At 30.1% G+C, this 23929-nt stretch overlaps 2 protein-coding genes across 8 annotated transcripts; both read right to left on the bottom strand.

Annotated features, from left to right (window-relative positions):
- Positions 1-3957: 3957 nt before the first annotated feature.
- RS41 (RNA-binding (RRM/RBD/RNP motifs) family protein) lies at positions 3958-7903 on the bottom strand. Of its 2 annotated transcripts, XM_068636391.2 has the most exons (7): positions 7733-7850; positions 7016-7126; positions 5900-6191; positions 5569-5681; positions 5250-5485; positions 4330-4959; positions 3958-4219 (listed from the first exon to the last, which is right to left on the bottom strand). In XM_068636391.2, the coding sequence occupies exons 4-7, from the start codon at positions 5662-5664 to the stop codon at positions 4195-4197; spliced, it is 987 nt and encodes a 328-aa protein (XP_068492492.1). In that variant the 5' UTR covers positions 5665-5681; positions 5900-6191; positions 7016-7126; positions 7733-7850; the 3' UTR covers positions 3958-4194. The 2 variants fall into 2 exon arrangements, with proteins under 2 accessions (XP_068492492.1, XP_068492491.1); XM_068636390.2 differs by lacking the exon at positions 5900-6191 and having other exon boundaries at positions 7733-7903.
- A 5986-nt stretch (positions 7904-13889) lies between these two features.
- Positions 13890-18619, bottom strand: LOC137828226 (TraB family protein). 6 transcript variants are annotated; one of them, XM_068634706.2, is made up of 7 exons: positions 18173-18619; positions 16288-16403; positions 16127-16215; positions 15976-16050; positions 15402-15509; positions 14808-14935; positions 13890-14706 (listed from the first exon to the last, which is right to left on the bottom strand). In XM_068634706.2, exons 1-7 carry the CDS (start codon positions 18544-18546, stop codon positions 14688-14690), a joined length of 909 nt encoding a protein of 302 aa, XP_068490807.1. In that variant the 5' UTR covers positions 18547-18619; the 3' UTR covers positions 13890-14687. The 6 variants fall into 6 exon arrangements, with proteins under 6 accessions (XP_068490807.1, XP_068490808.1, XP_090161393.1 ...); XM_068634707.2 differs by having other exon boundaries at positions 14840-14941; positions 16288-16416; positions 18173-18618; XM_090305267.1 differs by having other exon boundaries at positions 14840-14935; positions 16288-16416; positions 18173-18618.
- Positions 18620-23929: the final 5310 nt, after the last annotated feature.

Below are 23929 nucleotides of genomic sequence, written 5' to 3'. Positions count from 1 at the left end.
AAATAATTAGTTGCAATAGTAACTGAATTAGATACTATTTTAAAAACTAATTTTTTTAAAAAAAATTAAATTAGTTTCTATTATTGTGAAATAATTTCTAAATTGGTATCTAATTAGGTACCAAAGTTTTAACTACCAACTATTTAGATTCTAAATTTGGTAACAAAAACCTTAGTTGCTAATTTGGTAACTATATAGTCTGTTGTGAGTTTTAGGTATTGCTCCATTGGAAATTTGTCTGGTGAAGCACATATGAGTCATGTATCCTGCGAATATCAAGCGTATATTTTCTGTGTGATGTGTAAATACTAGCTTTGAAACGAGAAAATTCAATCCGAGAAAATATTTTAAGTCTCCAAGATCTTTAATGCGAAATTGTTGTAATAGACGGTCTTTAACATGCTGAATTTCTGTCAAACCATTTTCCGTCAAAAGAATATCGTTCACGTAAATCAAAAGGGTAGTAAATGATAAGTTATTCTGTCTTGTGAATAGAGAGTAGTATGTATGGTGTGAGTTTTAGGTATTGCTTCATTGGAAATTTGTCTGGAAAACACATATAAGTCATATATCCTGCAAAATATCAAACGCATATTTTCTTTGTGACATGTAAATACCAGCTTTGGAAATGGAAAATTCAATCCCTAAAAAATATTTTAAGTCTCCAAGATCTTTAATGTGAAATTGTTGTAATAGACAGTCTTTAACAACTGAATTTCTGTCAAAAGAATATCGTCCACATAAATCAAAAGGGTAGTAAACTTCATTGGAAATTTGTCTGGAGAAACACATGAGTTATGTATCCTGCAAAATATCAAGCGCATATTTTCTTCTTTGTGACATGTAAATACAGCTTTGGAACGGGAAAATTCAATCCCTAGAAAATATTTTAAGTCTCCAAGATTTTTAATGCGAAAATTGTTGTAATAGAAAGTCTTTAATATGCTGAATTTCTGTCAAATCAGTTCCTGACAAAAGAATATCGTCCACATAAATCAAAAGGACAGTAAATGATGAGTTATTATATCTTGTGAATAGAGAGTAGTATGTCTTGAACGGTTGAAATCCTACAAATTTAATAATGTTGAAAACCATGTTCGGGATGCCGGTTTGAGACCATAAAGGGATTTGTTGAGTCAACATACAATGTTCTCCCCTGTAGATGATGCCGTGTGACAAGTCCATGCAAATAATTTCATGCAATGTGCCATGTAAGAAGGCATTTTGCACATCTAGCTGATGAGTAAACCAATTTCTGACTGCTGCAATGGTGAGGAGACACCTCAAAGTTAATTTTGTTGTTGGTCAAAAAGTTCAAAATAGTCTACACCTTCAATCTGAGTGTACCCTGTTGCGACAAGGTGCGCCTTATATCTGTAGACTTTGTCATTTAAGTTGTACTTTATTTTATATATCCATTTACATCCGATAGGTTTCTGCCCAACGGGTAACGGTGTCAAGGTCCACGTTTTTATTTAGCTGCAAGGCAGAAAACTCTTCCATTGTTTTTTTTCAATTTGGATCAAGAATAGCTTAAACATAAGTGTGAGGTTCTTTGTTGGCTGTGATGTAAGCAAGATATGCACTGTGAGTAAAATCGTGAATTAGAAAGAAAATTATGCATAGGATACATGTTTCCATTCGGCCGATCCCGTTACGTAGTCTTGAAGCCAGGAAGGTGGGGTTGATATGCGACTAGATCATCGAACAGGAAGATCGGTTGAAGAAGGTTCAGTAATGGGTGTCAGACTTCCTGGCATGGGATAAGAAGGTTGGTGTGCTGGAGGTTCAGGTGCATTGTGACGAGTAGGAGAAGAAGATTGGCCGAGTGAATGTTGAACAGGAATGGGTAAGTCAATGTTAATAATAGGCAAAATACTTGTAATGGAGGTAAAGATTGCGTATGGGACTAAGACATCCCGACTTGTAAAAAAAGTGTTGCAACTATAAAAAATAATTTGTATGTTTTTTTTATGAAGAGGATAACCAATGAAGATACACTGTCGAGCGCACAGATTAAATTTTTGCTTAGATGAAACAACAATGATATATGTGACGGTTAAAATGCATTTCCCCAAAATTCTAATGGTAAATGGGACTGAAATAGGAGAGCTCCGCTATCCAAAATACATGATTTAGTAAAAGCATTACTAATAAACGAGTTATGGACAAACAGAATGCTAACAAACGTCTCACTCTTTTACCATTATTGTTGAACGAGTAAATAGTCTTTGTCAATTGTTGAATTTGTTCGACAGTGAATTCTTATACGAAGTTTCTATCAGACTCGATTACTAGTACCTTCTTTCTTCTTTGTCAGACATGATCTTTTATTTAGGGTTTATTTAGGGATAAAAATGGAGAGATTGTCGATATTTTTTATTCTCCTTGTGTGTATTTACATCACTTCAATATATAGGAGACTTTCTATCTCCAAATTACAATTAGATAGGATCCACTAATCATTCACTTTATCATTATTAAATTAATTACGTACAATATTGTATAATATTGCATACAATAATTGCATATAATTTAATTATTATTATTTCCTTAATAAATTCATATATAATGTAATAAAAGTAAAAAAAAAATTATTAAAAGTCCAGTGATAATATGTGATTTAATGATAGCTAAAAAATCTATAATTGGTTTAGCTGAATAAAAATTAAATATTAAATATATTTATAAAATTAGTGATCAACAAGTAATCCATCAATGATATATGATTAGCTAATAAGTGAAAAATAGAAAATGTTATCTTTTATCTTTTATAGAAGGTTCCCAACTGAAAACGATACAATATGTATATATACCAAAAACTTCGATTATCTTAATTTTTTTTTAAATAAACTATAAACACGCTATTCTAGGTGATTATGAAGTCTAACAACTTGACTTTTGACATTTGAATTTTTAAAATAATTTACTTCTGTTGTCTTTGAATGAAAACACAAACTCGTAATTTCTTTTCAAAACAGAACGATTGCTTATTTATGTCCTTGTTTTCAAACCACCATCCTTTGTACTTCTCAAATTAATAATTGTTAATATTTGTATCAATTCACATAATCTTCACACCAATAAATTGACAAGTCCAATTTTAAAAACAATAGACTTCTCTTCGAAAATAAACAGTGTGTGACACCCAAAAGAAAGAACTACCTCTATGATTCTATGATATACTTGCAATTCTTATCTTATAGTGTTGGGATGTAAGAGGGCAACATTATTGATGCTGTAATTGGGTAGAAGCACTGTATTTGTTGATCAACACAAGTAAAACACTTGATTCATTTTCGAAATATAAAGACTAAACTTAGCTACTCAATATGGACTTGAAATTGCAAGACAAAATCTGACCTTTTTAAATTGCAATATTTTTAGGATGCTGGGGGTATCCTGTGCCGAGAATAAGATATTAATTAAGGTATCCAAATCCATCTAAAGAAAAAAAAAATAACAAATATTCTTCTGTGAGAAATATAGGCCAACCACATAATAAACCAAAGTTTTTATATGGCATATATGTTTCAACATATTAAGAAAATCAGCAATATACCCTAAACATTATAATAAAATTTAATAAAAAAACAATGATCAATTAAAGGGTAAGAACTAATTACACTAAAATATATTGACTCGGTTAAATAATTTTCTAAAAAGAGTCATGGTCCTAGTCGAGTTATTAAAATATATTAAAAAAATTGAGCCTAACTTAAACATGAAGTAGGCACCCCCTCCCCCAAAACAAAATACCAGTTCTACTTGTTTCTAGTCGCATCCACTTAGTAGATTTTAGGGTGATAACGAAGTTCGATCAACCTCAGTCAGCTGATTCAACATACAATGCCCTTGGAACATTTCACCAGCAACTGTCATACAAAGAAATGGCCGTCAATTATTTGGGAATGCTTGAAGGGCAGAAGAAGACTTTAGCGACGCTACTCGCCAATATTGTTGATCAAAGATATAGTACCATTTAACTGTAAACAAAGATTCTACAATACTAAGCTGATATAGAAATATTAAACTAACAATAAATAAAGAACTAGGAAGTTGTCACAACAACACAAGTTTCAGAGCTTATAACTACTGCACTAAAATAATTTGCTGAAATTAAATTTAGTCCAGCCATGAAACGGAACTACAATCAGTTTGCCCTTCCATCAGCTTTTCCATCCAAGACTGAAATCATTCGTCTGCAGGGGGAGACTGGCTGTATTATCAGAAACGAACACATTTAAAATGATGAAGATATCAAACTAGAGAAGGCTGGAATAAATAAACAGTAATAACAAACTCTCAAATAAATAAATGTTTGCAAACCTGCGATATCTTTCATGCATGGGACTTTCAGGGCCACCGTAATTGGGACTGTCCCTAGGATCAGGCACAGTATTTGGGCTCCTTCCATAACCATTGTAAGGGCTGGGATTCCCTTTTTCTTCAGGACTCCCAGAGCCATGTCCATTTTCAGGGCTAGTCTTCCCAGTATCACGAGGACTATGGCTAGAACCACGACCATTTTGAGGGCTTTTCCTCCCTCTTTCTTCGAGACTGTGAGAAGGAGAAATGCCATGGTCAGTTCTCCCACGTTCTTTGTGATAAGGACTGCGGCTGGAGTCCCGAACAGGATCAGAACCCTCCCTTTCTCTTCTATATGGACTAGGGCTTCTGCGCCCATATGCAGGGCTAGCTCGCTCTCTCCTAGGAGGGCTTCTGCTCCGGCTTCGGTCACGGCCATAGTCAGGGCTGCCCCTCTCTCTCTGATATGGACTTGGCCCACGGCCATAATCAGGACTACCTCTTTCTCTCCTATAAGGACTAGGGGATCGTCTTCCATCACGGCTTCTATCACGTTGACGATCACGGCCTCTCTCAGGGCTATATCCATTTCTCCTATCATCATCATCTTTAACAGCAAATTCAACTGAAATAACTCGATCCAGTAACTTGCTGTTTAAAAAAAACTTTGTTATCATAACATTGGTAACAAGTCAATTGTAAAATATACTGGGGAGGTAAAACTAACTAGAAAGTTAAACCTAAGAAGATAAGCATCATTTATTCGTTAAACTAACTTTCTCTAAACTAACTTTCTAAAGGATACAGGTATACAGATTAGCAAAAATGTCAAATCTCTTAACAGTAGTCATGCATTGACTAGAGGCTAATGACAGATTTGAAAGAAGAATCTTGCAACCAAAATGTTTTGCCAAAATAAATATCCAAATACATTAAATTACCTCATATTTGTAGCTTCCAGTGCTCTGCTAGCATCATCCTCTGACTCATACTGAACAAAAGCAAAATTCCTTCTGATCCTAACACTGACTATCTTGCCATAAGGTTCAAAGTGCCTCTCCAAGTCCCTTGTTCTGGTATGGTATGTATCAAAATTTATTACGAACAAGGTCTTTGATGGCCTCCCATTAGCTGAAGATCTTCTTGAACTAGAAGGCCTTCTCACACCACGTTCATGCTGCAACATATTACGTGCAACGGTCATGAAAACATAATGGATCAAAACAACACTCTAACCCAAAGAGACTAATGATGTGTTACCTTTGTCCATTCCACACGGAGTCTGCGTCCCTTCCGACCAAATTCTACTCGATCAAGAGCACGAATAGCAGCTTCAGCATCTCTTTCATCTTCCATATAGATAAAAGCAAATCCTATAGACCATGTAAAGTTCTCATTTAGGTATTAAATTAAATTTGTAAAAAAACTGAAATGAGACATTTCTGTCCATTACACCAATCAACAAACACTTGACGTCTGATGTGATAACGGACCTTTCTGCCAAGCACAATCAACACTGCTCGGAAATTAAAATTTTGGCAAACCTCCTTATTTCTATAAACTAATTTGACCAATAGAATTAGCAACAGACCTTGATAAGTAAACAAATTGATGTCAAGAACAAGAATCCAAAAGTGTATGTCTCATGAGGGTCAATGGAAAATGAGTGCCTTCTCCATCCATTCTGCTGCCTCTGCTGTGAGGTTGGCAATATTTCAACCTCGAAACATGTCCAAAAGAGGCTGGGCAAAGGCACAAAAATTGAAAGGCAAATGTGACTGATGAATACGTGCAACGGGTGTGTCATTGCGGATCAAATTGAACAATTCTTCATTAAAAGAAGATGTGCATCACAGGCAGGAAATGGATATGCCAAGATAATCCTGCGTCAAAGAAAACGTTGAGTATGGGGGCCGATGCTTCAAAAAAGATGATTTTTTTACTTAAAAATATCTTGATCCCCCACAAATGCTCAACCAGAAGCTGTACGCCAAGGTCCAACTCCTGAAACAGAATCACCAGGAAGATACCATGTGGCGTCTGAACCACAGGTTGTCAAAGGTGCTGCTCCGATGCTGCTGAATGTCTTAAAGGTCTGATTGCAAAGGTGCAACTTGTGGATGTTTACTTCTTACTCCCGTCTTGAACTTAATGTTCAGGTTGACAAATGATTGAGATACTTCTCCACTTGGCAAGTTAAGCGTTTAAATTATAAATCAAGCAATTTGTTACTCTAAACATTTACTACCAGTTAAAAGGACAGTTCTCATTCTAGACCAAGTTACTCTTCCTGAGTTTGAATTTCTCTGGAGTGCGTATATACATAATTTATATTTAATAACTGAATTGAAAAACATAGTTATTAATTCAGTCCACAGTTCCCAACCACACGAAGCCACAAACAGATCTAAAACTCATGAAAAATAAATATCTATCACACAATAAACTCAATGTTTAAAATTACAATCTGCTCAAATTTAAGAAAACACGTCTTCTAAACTTTCAAGATTTTATCTCATAAGCTTGATGATTCATTTATAAACCTTTTAAGTAATAGACACCTAAAAGTTCATGTTTAACCTCAAATATTAGCTCCAAGATAATCCTCACCCAATCCCAACGACAAAAATAAAGAAAAAATGGAAACCATTAACTCATCCACCCTTAAATATACAAAAGAGACTTAAAAAAGAAAAAAAAAACTTACCAGACTTCATATCCACCCTGTCAACCTTCCCATATCGTCTAAAAAGACGCTCCAACTCTGACTGCCGGGCATCATATTCGAAGTTTCCACAGAAAATAGGCCTCATCTTCCCTGAACGCAGGTTAAAAAACACTTAAAATCACCATGTGCAAGCATGAATAAGCATAAATTATACAAAAATAAAAAAATTACTTGTGAATACAAACAACAGTTTGAGTTACTGATAATACTATAATATAACACTGCTATGATGCAAAAGAAAAGATGAACCCTAAACAAGTTATGTTACAACTTCCCACCCCGCCACATCCATCCCTAAACCAAATATGAACAATAAAAAAAAGATTATGTATAATCAGACACATACAATCTGACCTTACGGAAATTTGAAATATAAGCAATTACATCTAAAATCTAAAATAAAAACACAAAGGGATTAAATTAAATTAATGGACAGAAAATGGGCATACAAAAAAAAGGAAAAAGAAGTTTACTTTGTAGAACAGAAAAGATTCAAAATCAATTGGTTGGCGAGAATCTCACACAACAAAGTGTAACAGTGGATCGAAAACTTGAATTTGAGTTTCAGATCTCAGATCTTGTTTTTTTTTTTTAAAGTTGTGAAAAGAAACGAAAGAAACATTCTTGAATGAAAAACAGAAAGGAATCATTAAGATTGAAAATGGAAATCGAAGGAATCGGAAAACAATGGATCACCTTGCATTACAAAAAGATAAGTGTTGGGTTGGGTTGGAACCCTAAGCAGAGCAGAGTGTAACAGATATTTTTTGGGTTGACCAAGACAAAGATGCGGATCTCAGGAAAATACATATATATAGAATTAATTTTTTAATTTCTGCCTAAATGCCCCTTATCTTTTTAAATTTCGCGAACTATTCCCTGATTTCTTTCCTTATTATTTCACCAACCCTGTAATAACAAAGCGGAAATTCGGAAATACTATTTTATGTCTATTATATAAATTAGTTTATTTAAAATGTAATAAAAAAATAATTTACTTCAAAATTAAAAGCAAAAACTTTACATTTGTCATTAAATTTTTAATTTAAATATATCCCTTCTGAAAAAATATACTGATTCTTAAACATGTTTGTATTAAAATTGATTGTTTGAATAATCACCAAAGAGACTTTAGCATTCATATACCTTTTTTTTATGCAAATGTCTTTGTATTGTAATTAATTATATTGATAGATAGAATAATTATTTAGATCTAAATAGTTAAATTTTAATAAATTCTAAAATGTAATTAATAAATAGACATATTTACTTTTTATAAAAGCATATTAAATTAGCAGTCCACAATGAAAATCAAGTTTAACTAGCACAGTCGCAGTCAATTAATATTAAATTAATTAATTTTTAAAATTATAAAGTAAAATAAATATCAATGTATTATTTTGGAACAAACATATAAAATAAGAAAAATAAAGTTTGAGTTGAAAATCATAATTGTTGGAGACCCCACATCGATTAGAGATTAGAGCTGTATATAAGTGGGTGCAAACCTTAACCCTATGAGTCGGTTTTATGGGGTTGAGTTAGGCTTAAAGTTCACTTCGTAATATGGTATCAGAGTCATTTCGAGCCTATCCTAGTGAGTATTTGTGTTGGGTCTATCGTGCCACCCGCTATCGGACCACCCAATATATATAGTCCCACGCACGAGTTTCTAACTATCACTCTCGGCGTAAGGGGTGTGTTGGTTAGGCTTAAAGTCCACTCTTTCGTAATAATAATAACTAAAATTCAATAAATTGATTTAAAAATATAAATTTATAGAAATATTCAATATTATTTTGTAAAAAATATATGTACACTAATTTTTATGTAAAAGTCATTTGTATGCTAAATAATTACATTAAAATTTGTAAATAAATTAATAATTTAAAATGAAGTTGTTACTTTCTTTAATATTTTTTATAAATTTTAATTACTAAAATGTTTGTATAGTAAATTAATAGCTAGGGATGAGGATTTAAATTTTCCATGTAACCAATAAATAACTTCTAATTGTTTTGAATGAAACTCAATTTTAAACAATTCAAATCAAATAAATAGTAAAATCCAGTTTGTCTACAAGCAATTATGAGATGGGAAAAAATATATAAATTTTAAAACCTGTATAATAATATTATGAGTTATAAGATATCTAAAAAACTCTTATTAAAATTTATAGAATTTATATACTAAGAATTTAAAATATTTAAAAAACTAAATTGTTAATTTTTTTAGAAAATATTAAACATTATAAGAGTTACTAAAAAATGAAAGATTTAGATTAAAATAAATAAGTTTGATATTTAATAACTAATTATTTTTAATTTAATTTCATGTATTATATATTGTTTCTTAATTAATATTTTCTGCTTCTACATGTGAATTTAAAAAATAAGTTCAAAATTAAATTTATTATTATTCAGTGATACAAGATTCATATATTAATTTAATTGATTATTTGAAAATGTATTTATATATCTATTAAAAGTGAGACATAAAATATATCAAAATCTTCTTTTACACGGATCAAATTTTTTTATCATTTATTAAAATTTGTGTATTTTTATGTTATAAAACTTAATTCAATGTATAAAATTTTGTTGTCTTTTTAGAAAAATCTTTTTTATCATAATAAAATATAGTAATATTTTTTTCTATAATTTAACTTGACTACTGTATTTTTCTTACAGACTTTTTTTAAAATCTTTCCCCAATCAACTTTGTTTTTCTAGATTTTGAACTAAAGTGCACAATTTTATATCTATTTATTCTTGTATGAGTAATTATTAAAAATATATTAATTAATATCACTTTGATATCACTCAAGTGATTATATGCATCTCAAAATAAATATTAAAATGATTTGAAGTATATTAAAACGTTAATTAAAATTTTACTATTTATTACAAAATGAAATATCTATCTTAACATAATTTTATTCTTTAAATATTTTGAATATCTAATAAACTATTTTGTTACTGGTTTGAAAAAGAGGAAACTCAGAAACAAGAAAATAAACTATAATCTTGTAAACAGATTGTATTTCCTTCAATGGGTGCATTTGTTGACAATTCTAATTGGAAATTATTTGAAGGAACAAATTTTGTATGCTCTATCTAACCTTTAACAAGCATAAACATTCATGAGAAATATAAGCAGACATCTAAAAACAACAAATTTTAGATTTGTAACACTATGTAGTGATGAATAATTCAATTTCTGTTGTAATCCCAAAAAAAATTAAAATTTTAGAAAGAAATTGAGTAAGAGATGATTGTATGTATCCCCTTAAAGTAACCTGGTATCTTGGTAGGAGAAAATCATAGAAAGATAAAAAAAACAATTTGAGAACTTGAAAAAGGAAGTTTCTATTTTTTTTTCTTTGTTTTACATGTCTCTTTTCAAAATACTTGCAAGTGTCTTGTATAAAATTAATAAAAGTAAGAGACAAATCCTGTGGGAATGGGGAAAGGAGGGAATAAAATTGTTTGGGTATTATTAGGGATGACAATGCGGAGCTCGCAGTCCGTTATTGAAAAATGTGGTAAAAGTTCACTAATTTAGTTTGCTAATCCGCTTAGGTCCGCCTTGCATAATTCGCAACCTACACGGGGCAGAGCGGATTGGTCCGTTGGCCCGCATAAATAAAATTTTTTTTTTTTTTTTGCAAGAAAAAAAACCATACTCCACTCACTCATTATTCTAGTGTAACTTTTATTTTATTTTATTTAAAAATAAATAAATTTAATGTATTAAAAAAATGAATGTTTTATTTTAATAATCTAAAGAAGTTAATATAATATTAAGAGTGACCGTGGATATAGAGACTTAAGAGATTCCAACATAGCACAAATTTTATTAGGTTCTAAATATGAGGTTGGACTGAATTAGGTAATTGTAGGCATGCTAAATTGGAATCTTTATGGTGGATGATATTAGAAAAATAGTTCTGATTGAAGAATGGGGTAATAATTTTGAAGATATTTGAGTGATGTGTATGGGATGGAAAACATATACTAGTGTGTGAAGATAGATGGATTGGGAACTGGCCTCTAAAAGAAAAATACTCAAGACTTTGTCACATATTGGACTGTAAGGAGGCAATGTTATGCGATTTTGGGAATAGAGGAGAACCACCTTCTAATGGGAATCATATTAATTAAACATGTTGATGAATGACTTAGCTGATAAAATTGTGAACACGGAAGGGGATGACAAGTAGATTTGGAAGCTTCATAGGTATTAACTGGAAATCAGCTTACAATATTTTGTTTAATGACGCACTAAGGAGGAAAGGAATGTGTATGACATGTTTTGGAAAATCAAAGTTTTACCTTCTGCATAGGGGTGACAAAGTGGAGCGGGTTGACTTGCGGCCCGCGGTAAAAAACGCAAGACGGGCTGACGTTTTGAACCCGCATTAGCATGCCCCGCAACTTGCGCGGGCCAACAGCAATGGTCTAATGGAGGAGTGACAACTTTGAGTGAAAGAAAATTAAGTTTTCACTCAAAATACAACGCTCTAAAAAAGGCACACAACACACAATGCACTTTCCTTTGTAGCGCCGCCGCTCGCTCCGCTTGCGACTCCGTATGGCTTCGCCTGCAACTGTCACGCACTACTACTGCTCCGCTGTTACACACCCTTACTGCCTCCACTCTTCCTCTACGTTCCAAAAAAAAAAAATAAGGCCCGCCCTACGGGTCATGAAAACCAGCCCGCATTTTGTATACAGGGCAGGCTTAAGCGGGGCGGGCCTATGTAGGGTGGGCTGCCTCGCTTTGCCACCCCTACTTCTGCACAATTTCTAGCTTGAAAATTAATTAATAATAGAGTGGCCACAAAAGACAATTTGAGTGTAAGGGGTTTAACAAAAGTAGTAATTTATGTGTAATATGGGGTGAATCAGAGAAGACTTATTAGTAATGTAAAGTTGCACTTTAAAAAATTTAGAGAATTTAGTTATACAATATATAAAATATATTAAAACTATATAGTTTTTAATTATTTATTTATAAATAGATTTAATTATATTTATTGAAGTTTGAAAAATCTATAGTGTTTTATTGAGGTGCTACAATAAATCTTTGGAATTTAACGAAAGTTAAAAAAACTTTTGTTATTTTGTTGAGATTTTAGATTAAACATTTGAAACTTAACAAAGGTTAAAAAGACTTCCGTTAATTTGTCGAGGTTGTAGAATAAACCTTTGGAACTTAATGAAAGTTAAAAAAAAAAATTGTTAAAGTTTTAAAATAAACCTTTGAAATTTAACTAAAGTTAAAAAAAAAAACTTTGTTAATTTGCTGAGGTTTTAGAATACACCTTTGAAATTTAACAAAGGTTAAAAAAATCATGTTATTTTGCTGAGATTTTATAATAACCTTTGAAATTTAACAAAAGTTAAAAAGACTTCCATTAATTAAATCAATTCTTAAGGTTATATTAATCTCCACTAAACAATTGGTTTAAATTCTTTTTTCTTTTTCTTGTAGTGCTTAGAGTTAATATATTTTTTACTTATTTTTATAATATTCCTTAATTCTTTTATGAAACTAAGAAAGATAATATTGTTTTGAGAGTTAATAATATATTTTTGACTTATTTTATGACATAAGAGTTATAGAATGTTTAAGCAAAAATAAGATCATTAGCTAAATGTAATATAGAGAAAAAATTAAAAAAAAATATTCTCTTTAGTCTTTCATATTCTTATTGTTTTCGTCTTCTTATTCTTTTGTGTTCTTATTATTTAAGTCACTTTTAATAATATTCTGGTAATTTTTCTTTTTTTATAATTATATTTTAGTTTATTTCAACTATGTATACTCTAAAAGTAACACCTTTAATATTAAAAATATATTTTTTATTGAATCATAAATTTAGGAGTGAATTTTTAATAATATAAGATCTCTTATAAATAACATATCTTTACTATATATATATATATTACAAATTCATTATTATTCAAATTATTTAATAAATAGACATATGTTATACATCCACGCATAAATTTGTTTAATTTTAAGTTGGAGAAAAAGAACTTATACTAAGTAAGAACACTTTTTAGGATCATACTATAAGTACATGGGAAAAAAATGAGGATATAGGGTTTAATATGAGATGAAAAAACTTCATCTTACTTTATGATACCCATGAGTCAATAATACACTATAAATATAAAAAATTACTTAGTCATAATTATTTTTTCAAGAAAATCCAAGATCTTTTTACTAATATATATATATATATATATATATATATATATATATATATACTACCTAACTCTTGTAATATTAAACAAATATCGAATAATCCTATAAATATATAACTCTTGTAATACTGAACAAATATTAAATAATCCTAAGTTTCCCAGTAAATACTCTAATCCAGGATATTATTTTAAACTATCAATATATGTTACTAATTAACTACTCTTAAACTCCATCCTAATTCTTGTCTTTTTTATTTTGTAGTGTCGCAAATTGTGATTTTTCAACCTCAAACACTCGTACGTTGGCATAGTCATAATTCATCACAATGAAATAACATAAGATTTTTCGTAAGTTCAACTGACATTTTGATATACTTTCATGGATTACTAAACTTATGACTCGTAAGACACACCATACATTGTCTTAACCATTATTTTAAATAATTTATATACATAATTCAAACAAAAAATATAAAAATTGAAAAACCATTATATCTATAGTTTGTTTACTTAATTTTTTTCTTTCATCTAAATTCTGTAGTTTGAATGATGAAAGAATAACGTAAAGAAATATTATAATTGATTAATTAATATTTTTAATTAGACAAATTAAAATAATTATCACCTAAATAAAATAATTGTACGAATTAATTTTATTTATAATATAAAGGAAATGCTTTACCATATGCATCCAATTAAAGGTATGATGTACAAGTATAGTGTTGTTTAGACCTTTTATTTGAATGGTCCAAGTGGGGTTGCTTTGGAAACCTTGAAAATTCAATAAAAATGAAAAGCTGTTTCTTCCTGCACCTCCATACCTTCTTCACTCACCTCCATAAATTTTCATATTTTCAAAAATGTCCTTTTGTAAGATTTTGGATTATATAATCCGGAAGTCATTTTTTAAATTTGTAATTAACTTCTGAATTATATAATCTGGAAGCCTTTTTTCATATGCATGATTACTTTCCAGATTACATAATCTGGAAGTCTTTTTTGACTTCTGGATTATGTAATCCGGAAGTCTTTTTTCAAATGCATTTTTGGATTACATAATCCGGAAGCTACTCTATAGGGTGGCGCAAGAAGGATAAAACTGTATTTTCATCTTGTGTATGGGGTGGCAGAAGAAGATATGGAGGTGCAGGAAGAAACAGTCAAATGAAAAATATAAATGGGCTTGGTTTATGTTCCTCCATTTAGGAATTCATATAAGGCCCATAAGAAGATGGCAATGATTGTATCCCTCACTAAACTCTTGACTAGGCCACCGATCCAACCACCAGAACCTCCACCATACGAATCTTTCCCTACAAGGTCCCGAAATCTCAAATTTTCTGTGTCGCATAACAGTGCATATATTACGCCGTTCATATGGCCTTTTCCTATCACACCCACAACTCTTTTACTGTTATTCACAGCTTTGCTCCTCTTCAATGACCATGCCAGATACTGCAAAAAAGTAATACACCATTTTACTTGCATTTGTTGAACTCATCACATGTGGAAGGAAAAAACATAATATTTTAGTTTTAGTTTTTGAAGGAAAAAACCTGCAAGTGAAACAGGAAAAGGAAATACATACTGTATCTCGTTCGTGTATGAGAGGTAACAATAAGGAAGGATATGAAAAACTCAGCTGCTCATAAAGTTGAAATTTATCATCATCCCTACTTGCTTCCTGCAACTAGCAACATTTGAATCTTTATAGTTTTTCAAATAATTTCTATATGGCAAACTTTGACATATATTTATGCATATACACACTTCCTTCCACTTTTTTCTCTCTCTTTTTCTTAGTTCTCTACAATAAATTTTTGAATGAATGTGTATACTTCTCGCTACAACGGATTACCATGCTCAATACCATCTTAGCTTTATATCAATCCAACTATAAGATGAGCAATGACTCAGTTTTCATTTAAATTGATGAAATGAAATAATGCATAAATGATTCACCACATGTCTGTAAATCCCTTCACAAACTATAAAACCAAAACAAAAGGCAACCTAATATGAATAGCATGTGCAAGTGTTACCTTTTTTTTCCATTCTTTAATAATCAGTATATAAAAGCTAGAGATTTATCGTAGACAAGAAAAAATAATGTAAACTAAAATTGTAATATGTTGATCGAACAAACTAACCTTAAGCTTATTTACAGAAATGTTTGATGAAGATGCTATCCCACGAAAAATAGTTAACACTAAATTTAGTTTCTCAATCCATTTCATAGCCTTCCATGCTCTTTGAAGCTGCAAAACAGGTAATAAACAAGGGAAAACATGATTTTTTTCACCATAAACTCCACCGTATGTATTTATATATTTAGTTTTTTTTTCTCATGTGGTTTGGAATACCTCAAACTTGTTTTAATTGCATGAACTTGAAAGAAACACGCATGTTGAGGCCTATATGTCATATATCTTCACTAGAGATTCATTTAAAAGAAATTGATTTAAAGACAACAGAATATCCTGTGATTGTATAAAATGATTTAAAATTAGTTTTAGAAATTAAGGATGATTAATATTTGAATTATACTCTCCTGTCAATGACTAGGTTTCTCAACTAATAATTAAATTAGTCTCTAAAATTAATAATAAATATTTTAACTATTTTGAGTTTATATATACTAATAAATTTAGTTTGAATTAGTTGGAGTAGGGGTATAAGTTAATTTCATTAATATGTGATGAATGATATATAAAATTTGCATACCGTTATTTCAATTGGTCGGTCTCCTAAAACTATTTGTGCACCAACTTCCTCAGAAGCCTTTCGAGCAGCACGAAACTGCATTATAGATATTGCATTTATCAAAAGAGTTTGTGTTTCCAAGAACTATAAATCTATAGTAGTTTGAAACTACCTCATCACCAAAAGGGCGATTAATATCTGAAGAAATCTTTGATGAAAAAGCAGCCAAAAGTAATCGTAATGCTAGTGCAGTTTGACCACCTGATATTTAGATCAATAGTAAATAAGTTTGTTTTATAGATTTTATAACACAAAAAAAAACTCTGATGTTACCTAGGTTTATGCTACGACCAACAGCTCCAAAAAAACCGGTGCCACTTAAGGAAAACATGTTAGAACGCATTTGTTTCCCAAGATCTTCGTCCGCAGAAACGTACATGATCCCAGCTCTGGAAATGAAATCTGTAACAATTCAAGTTAAGATGTGGAATAAACAATGTGGATAATTATGAATTGGAAAATAAAAAATAAGACCTACTTATTAGAATTTGGAAAAGATATAAGAAAACATCAACAGATGAAAATGGAGCATTTATAAATCTGGTAAGAGAATTCATCTAATATTTATAGTATTATATCTATATTGTACTTTGAATCAATATAATATGTAATTAATACATCAGTTCTGGCACTAATTGATACAATAAAATAAATAGTGAAAATCAAGTGTTAAAATTAATTGTAATATTACATAAGTTCTTGTAGTAACTGAGATGGTTTTATTTTTATCAAGTAACTGAGATAGTACGTATGATAATATCTTTTTAACCTATTCGTGAAGTTATGCATGACCTTTTACTATTTATTTTCACTTCATTTTCTTCTTTCACAAGTAATTTCAATTACTCTTTCCTTCCACATGTATGTTGTTACTTTTCTTATTTTCTTTCACTTCTAGCCTTTATTTTTCACAAGCCCTTCTTGTTTCTGTCATTCACATTCGATTCATCAATGATAAGATCAGATTCTCACTTCTCAACTACTTTCATCTCTAGGATTCCTACTTCAATTATGTTCTTAATCTTTTACATATTCATCTTTGCTTAATATTAACTTGAATTTTATTGTGAGTACACCAAAAAATCCAAATTCCTTTCCTGTACACTCTGATTCACAAACTTTTACTTTCTTAAATTCTCTCTTTAAAAGAAGTTTGATTGCTTTTTATCATTTTAGAAATACGAGAAGTTTAATTTTTGTTAATATTATTGCACATCTAAGTATATATTTTTTAATATCACATTTTATAAATGTTAGAGTAGCACTCAAGGTGAAAAGTGACACATCTTATATTATTTATGTTCTACAATCAATGTAAAAAATCTCATTTTTTATTTCATGTAGTAATCAATGTTAAAATTCTCTCACTTTTTGCATAGATGATATTAATATATTATTCACTAACCTATGTAAAAGGCTTATTTTGAAGTAATGAAGTAATGGTGAAAGCTAGCTGCTTGTATATTAGCTTTCTTATAGTGTTTTTAAGGGGATTTTTGTTCGGTTTTGAATTGTCAATTAACATCCCTTCTTTCGTCTTTCACTTCAAGTCATTTAGTACATGCTAAAATATCTTTAGTTTTCTCATATCTTTATTAATTGTTTATGTTTTGATCTTTCAACTTTGAAACAGTTAACATTTTTTATTTTAAAATAATTAATTTTAGCATAACAACAGTTAAAAGTTGTTCTATAGGGTTTAAATTACTTACAATATCATAAGATAATTAATTTAAATAGTGTAATAGTTTTAGAATCCAATCAACTCGCACACACACAAAACAACAGTATGATTAATTCGCCACTAGAACACACAGTTTTCTATTAAACAGCTCCGGCGGCCGTGGAACGGCAGCACCACCACCAACCCACACATACACCATTCATTCTCCATCAAGAGAAGCCATAATCTCATTCAAAGCCTTCATAAGAAACAACTTAAAATAGTTTGATTTTTCTATATTTTTTAGCTTTAACAAGCTGTGAAAAAGAGTAAACATAAAATAACGAAACGTACATAATTTTAAAAAAACGTTAGCTTTATAAAAGATATTCAATGGTTAATGTACTGAATGATATTAAGACTAATTCTTGAGACACGATGAAAGATTTCCATAAGAAAATGAAACAGCAAAATAACAGCAGTGGTTGTGGTTACCTGCTTCTGCAGAGCTCTACAACAACATTATCAGGCCTCAAAGCACGAACCACACGTTCTACCTCCATAGCCGAATCCTTGGAAACATGGGTAGTTCCTATCAACCAAATGAATTCAGGTTCCACGAATTCGGTCCTCCAAGAGGGAACTGGGCCAAACCTCTTCTTCTGGACCAAGACCAAGCTCCCATTGTCGGCTAAGTCTAGCAACTCGGGGTGAGAATCGGCTATGGCGGCTCTGGACTCCTCCGAGATCTCTCGCCTGTAATCAAAATCTGGGGGTGGGGGTTTGACGGAAACCTTGAACGGTTTCAGAGGTATTGTTGAGAGGGAAAATGGTTTGGTTCTGAAAACTGGGAAGATTGACTTCATCATAGTTGTGGAGTGGAGAAGAGAGATGACGATAAGATATTGAAATAAGAGCAGCTCGTGGAGCTGAATTAGGATAAGGATTATTAAGTATGGGAATATTCCCCCATTTTAATATATCTATTCCTCATTTTGCTTCTTCGTTTTTTATTTACTTTAATTTATGTAATGTCAAATTTTATTATTTTTGTTTCAGTTGATTTTTTTTTATAAATTTATATACTGAAATCTCATCATTAGAACAGCTTATATTATATATAATAATGTGGTATTTTTTTATGTTGCCCTTATCATTTAAAAGTAAAACTTTAATATTAATAATAAAATTGTATATAATATAAATTAAAATGATCAAATAAATATATTACAAAAAAATATCAAACTATTTTTAGAATATAATATGTACTATTTTTATAATATTTTAAAAACGGTATGTGTGATTGTTATTTTTATTTTTTAGCTTACTCATTGGTTTCTTCTCTCTATAATATTATATAATTGGTTGCGAGTTGGAAAGACCAGAGAGAGAAAAATGAATCCAAGACAATAAAATAAGAAAACAATCACCACGTTAGTAAAATAAAATGATAGAATATCTAAAAAAAGAGAAATATGTTGAGTACTTAATAATTTTTAATAGATATTCAGTTGAAAATACTTAAACTTAATTAAGCCTAACAATTTATATAATTTATGCAGACACAAAATTTTAAGAAATAAATAATTTATAATTTTTTTAATTCATGTAAATTTTCAAATTAATTAAAAAATGTTAATATTAGTTAAACTTATTTAATGATTTCAATTTCACGAAATAAAAAGTTGTAATTTCTAAATTATACTACATTATACTTATAGGACACTATGTAAATATTTAAATATAATTATGTTTTGAAGTAATAACATTACATACTATTGATGTAAATGGAATTTGATTGTAAATATTGACTATTTTCTTATATTTGGCTTGATAGTGTGTGTGTGTATATATATATATATATATATAAATATAATTTTCAACTATCATAGGCTTATTTAATGTTATTATTTTAAAAATGTTGTTATGTTTAAATTCAGATATTGTTCCCGACAATTATGATTCCGGGTAATTTAGGGACTGCAATTACTTATTTTATGAAATTAAGAATATTAATTTAATTAATATTAACATTCTTAATTAGTATGAAATAAGTATAAAATACAAATAAAATAATTACTTTTAAGTATATTTTGGTGTATAAACATATAATATTTCAAAAATATCATAAAAATAATAAATATTAATTTGTAAAATACTTTTACATTAAATATGAATGATTTCTATAATATATTTATTTTATTAATTCTTGTTATATAAAGTTTTCTTGCTGCACTTTCTAAAATATACTATTTTTACTATTTTTCTCTCATTGTTAGACTTTTGTATTTAAATAATGATATAACTATGAAATTGATGTTACTATAATGAGGGGTAACACAAGAGTTTTGATAAAGCTGCATTTCTCTTCTCATATCTTTTATTTGATAATTAGACTCTATGGATAAAATATTATTAAAATAATTTTATATTAAAAAAATAATAAAAGAAGATGAAAATATCGAATGATCCACATTTCGTTATGAAAAATATGGAGCACTATTTTGGTGATCTGTTTTTCATAACTCATAGTTCTTGTTGGTCAAGTACGTATCTGTTCTACTAGTCTGCATAACAATAAAAAAAAATTATGTTTCTTCTTCTATTCCATTAAATTTCTTTCTTCACTCCATCAATTTCATAAATTAAATTTCATTAAAACAGATGTTCTAGATTTCATAAAGCAAAATAATTGTTCTATAAAAATTATTCTAAAATATATTTTTTCTCTTGTGAATTTTCATCTCTATAATTTATTTTTATGTTATGTAAATTAAATTTTAAAATTTATGAGGTGAAAGAAAAAATTTGACAGGGAGGGTCGGGGAATAAAAAATACACAACTGCTTCCTCTAGCTTTTGGTCCTCATCAATGTCATGTCCTCAATCATCCCACGTCTTTTGACTTTTCACACTACAAGAAAATCATGAAATAGAAACCAATTCTCAGAAATCAAAATAGTAACTAAATTAAAGACTATTTTAGAAACTAATTTTTTTTTGTTTCTAAATTAGTTTCTATTATTGTTAAATTGTTTCTAAATTGGTATCTAATTAGCAACCAAGATTTTAACTACCAATTATTTAGTTTCTAAGTTTGGTAGCAAAAACCTTGGTTGCTAATTAGATACCAATTTAGAAATTATTTAACTATAATAGAAACTAGTTTAGAAACTATTTTTTTTTTAGTTTCTAAAATGGTCTCTAATTTAGTTATTATTGCAACTAATTATTTTGGTCTCTAAGAAATGATTTCTATTTCGTGATTTTCTTGTAGTGCCATTTATGTCACCCCAAACACATTTTCAATTCATAGTGTGGTATGAATATTTGGGTAATATAAAGCCAATTTTTGAAATTATTAGAATGAAAATAAATTAAAAGAGGAAAAAGTTGTCCTTACTGATGCAAATTGAATATTGTCACGCCAAGACTATCACCATGCATTTTGTAGACAAGATAATGAGTATTATATATATATATATATATATATATATATTACTTGATATATTTTTAAATTTTTAATAAAATTTTAATGTTGTTATGCGCACTAGCTTGCAGACCTATAAGCCTGTGAACCATCCCTAATACAGAACAGGCCAATAAAATCAGTCTGCATTACTTAAGCAACAAATCAACTTGATCCATATTTTATAGGTCAATGTGGGACAGACCAATACGAGGCGGACTAACCTACATTGCCAATCCTAACATATAGATTTACTTTACTAAATTTTATAGCCCTTTGTTTCTTACATTACTTAAAAGCAACTTTAAGTTGAAAATTTATTGTTTTTCCATTTTTATTCATGTTAAACCTGTCTTAAAATTCCTTCTTAACTACCTTCTTTACTGTATAGTGCACTAGATATCAAAAACTTCTATAGTGTGAATAACTCGACTATATTGTATGAGTTACATGTTAATATAATTGTGAGTATTATATCTTTATTTGGTTGCTGCAGATCGTCATAGTACTTTGCTACAGATAGGCAGGTGGAACCTTGGTAGGTGGGAGTGGAAGTTGAGGTAGAGGAGAAATTTTTCGTGTGGGAAGAGAAATTGTAGTGGACAATTGGATTTGGAAGGATGATAAGCAGTTGGATTTTTCAGTGAAATCTGCTTATAATTCTTTAAAGGTGGTGGTGGGAGGTGAGGATAGGGACATATTCAAAAGGTTCTGGAAGGTAAATGCTCTTTCTTCTGCACAAATCACTCCTTGGAGGGTGTTGAATAATAGCATATCAACAAAGGATAATATGTTGAGAAGAGGAGTCTTAATTTGTGTGGGTTGTGTGGAGAGGAAAAAGAGACTGTTTGTCATTTATTCTTTAAGTGTAAAGTTGTGTAGAAAATTCGGGGGATGGGTTTGTCTTGGTTGGGTTGTTTGTCGGTGAACCACTTTGATGCAAAGGCACACTTCATGATATGTTGCCCTCTGAATGTTAATGGTCAAATTCTCAGAATCTGGGGAGTGGTGTGGATTGCAATTGTTGGTGAAATTTGGAAACATCAGAATAAGTATGTCTATAATAATGGGAGAGTTGACCATATTGAGGTGTTTACAGTGGCTCAAAGAAAAACTTGGGTTTGGTTAACTAGTAAAGAAAAAGGTGCAAACACTACAAGAAAATCATGAAATAGAAACCAATTTTTAGAGACCAAAATAATTAGTTGCAATAGTAACTAAATTAGAGACTATTTTAGAAACTAAACTAAAAATTGGTTTCTAAATTAGTTTCTATTATTTTCTATTATTGTTAAATAGTTTCTAAATTGGTATCTAATTAGCAACCAAGGTTTTAGAGACCAAATCTAGAAACTAAATATTTGGTAGTTAAAACTTTAGTTGCTAATTATATACCAATTTAAAAACTATTTAACAATAATAGAAAATAATAGAAACTAATTTAGAAACCAATTTTTTGTTTAGTTTCTAAAATGGTATCTAATTTAGTTACTATTGCAACTAATTATTTTGGTTTCTAAATATTGGTTTCTATTTCATGATTTTCTTGTAGTGAAATTTATCTTACTCTTATTGGTGTTTGGAACCTCTAGTATGTATGAAAACTGTGAATTAAATTTGTTCATTTTCCTTTGGTTTGATTCTCTAACTCCTTTTAAGAAGGAATGAGTTGTGTGTTTTGCATATTGGTCTTAAGCATCGTTTGGAGGTTCTCTCTTGATTTTTGGATTAAGTAACACTAAGGATGAGCTTTTATGTTGGGAAAAGATTTTCTTTGGTTGTGTGTTGAAGACTATTGTTGTGTTAGTTGTAAAGAGAGTTTGTTAACACTAGTGCATAAACATAAAACAAATGCGGCTATTTCGAATTTATAAATGCGGCTTTATAACCGCATTTGATCAACACGCACTTGTAAATCAAGAAATATAAATGCGGTTATATAGCCGCATTTATAAATACCATTTACAAGTGCGGTTATTTGCTTTAACCGCACTTGTATATGCCAAATCATTAAAAAAAAATTAAAAATTTTAAAACATCGTCAATATTGTGTGAAACCAACGTTGATGAAGAGTCACGAGAGCGAACAACGGTGGCGGCAGCAGAAGCGACAGCGGACAGGGAAGCAGCAACGGAGCAAACCAAAAAATCCACAAGAAACCACGAAGACAATGAAAGAGTACTGAGCAATGCGATAAACCAAACAATGTAAGAAAAACGAATGTTAGCCAACGAAACAGTGCTTCGAGACCACCAATGCAAGGAAAAAAAAATATATAAGAAAAACAAAAAACATTTATGCATATATTTGTGAAGATGAAGAGGAAGAAAGAGAGTTCAAGAAACTTACATTGCACAAATGGAATGCAGATGCAGCAAAAGGAGACGAACTCAGAGTGCGAACGCGAAACGAAGGCAAAGAAGAGAAATAAAGTTTGAAATTGTGTGTGGCACGCTTCAAAATTTAGGGTAAAAAAGGATTTACGAATGCGGTTAAAGGTAAAACCGCATTCGTAAATCAAAGAATTTTGATTTATGAATGCGGTTATTCAAATAACCGCATTCGTAAATCAAGCGCTTTGATTTACGAATGTGTTTATACAAATATCCGCATTCGTAAATTAAGCGCTTTGATTTACGAATGCGGTTATTTGAATAACCGCATTCGTAAATCAAAATAATTTCAAAAATGTCACCGTGTTTTTTATGAAAGCGGGTAGCGCAAAAGCCGCACTAAATAAAGCGTATCCTTTTCTTCTTTTTGCACTAGTGTAAGTTCTTTA

This window comes from Phaseolus vulgaris, chromosome 7 (genome assembly GCF_051622355.1).
Source record: "Phaseolus vulgaris cultivar YP4 chromosome 7, ASM5162235v1, whole genome shotgun sequence".
Classification (NCBI taxonomy): domain Eukaryota; kingdom Viridiplantae; phylum Streptophyta; class Magnoliopsida; order Fabales; family Fabaceae; genus Phaseolus; species Phaseolus vulgaris.
Note: the sequence above shows the minus strand (reverse complement) of the source record. Positions and strands in the feature narration are given on the sequence as shown.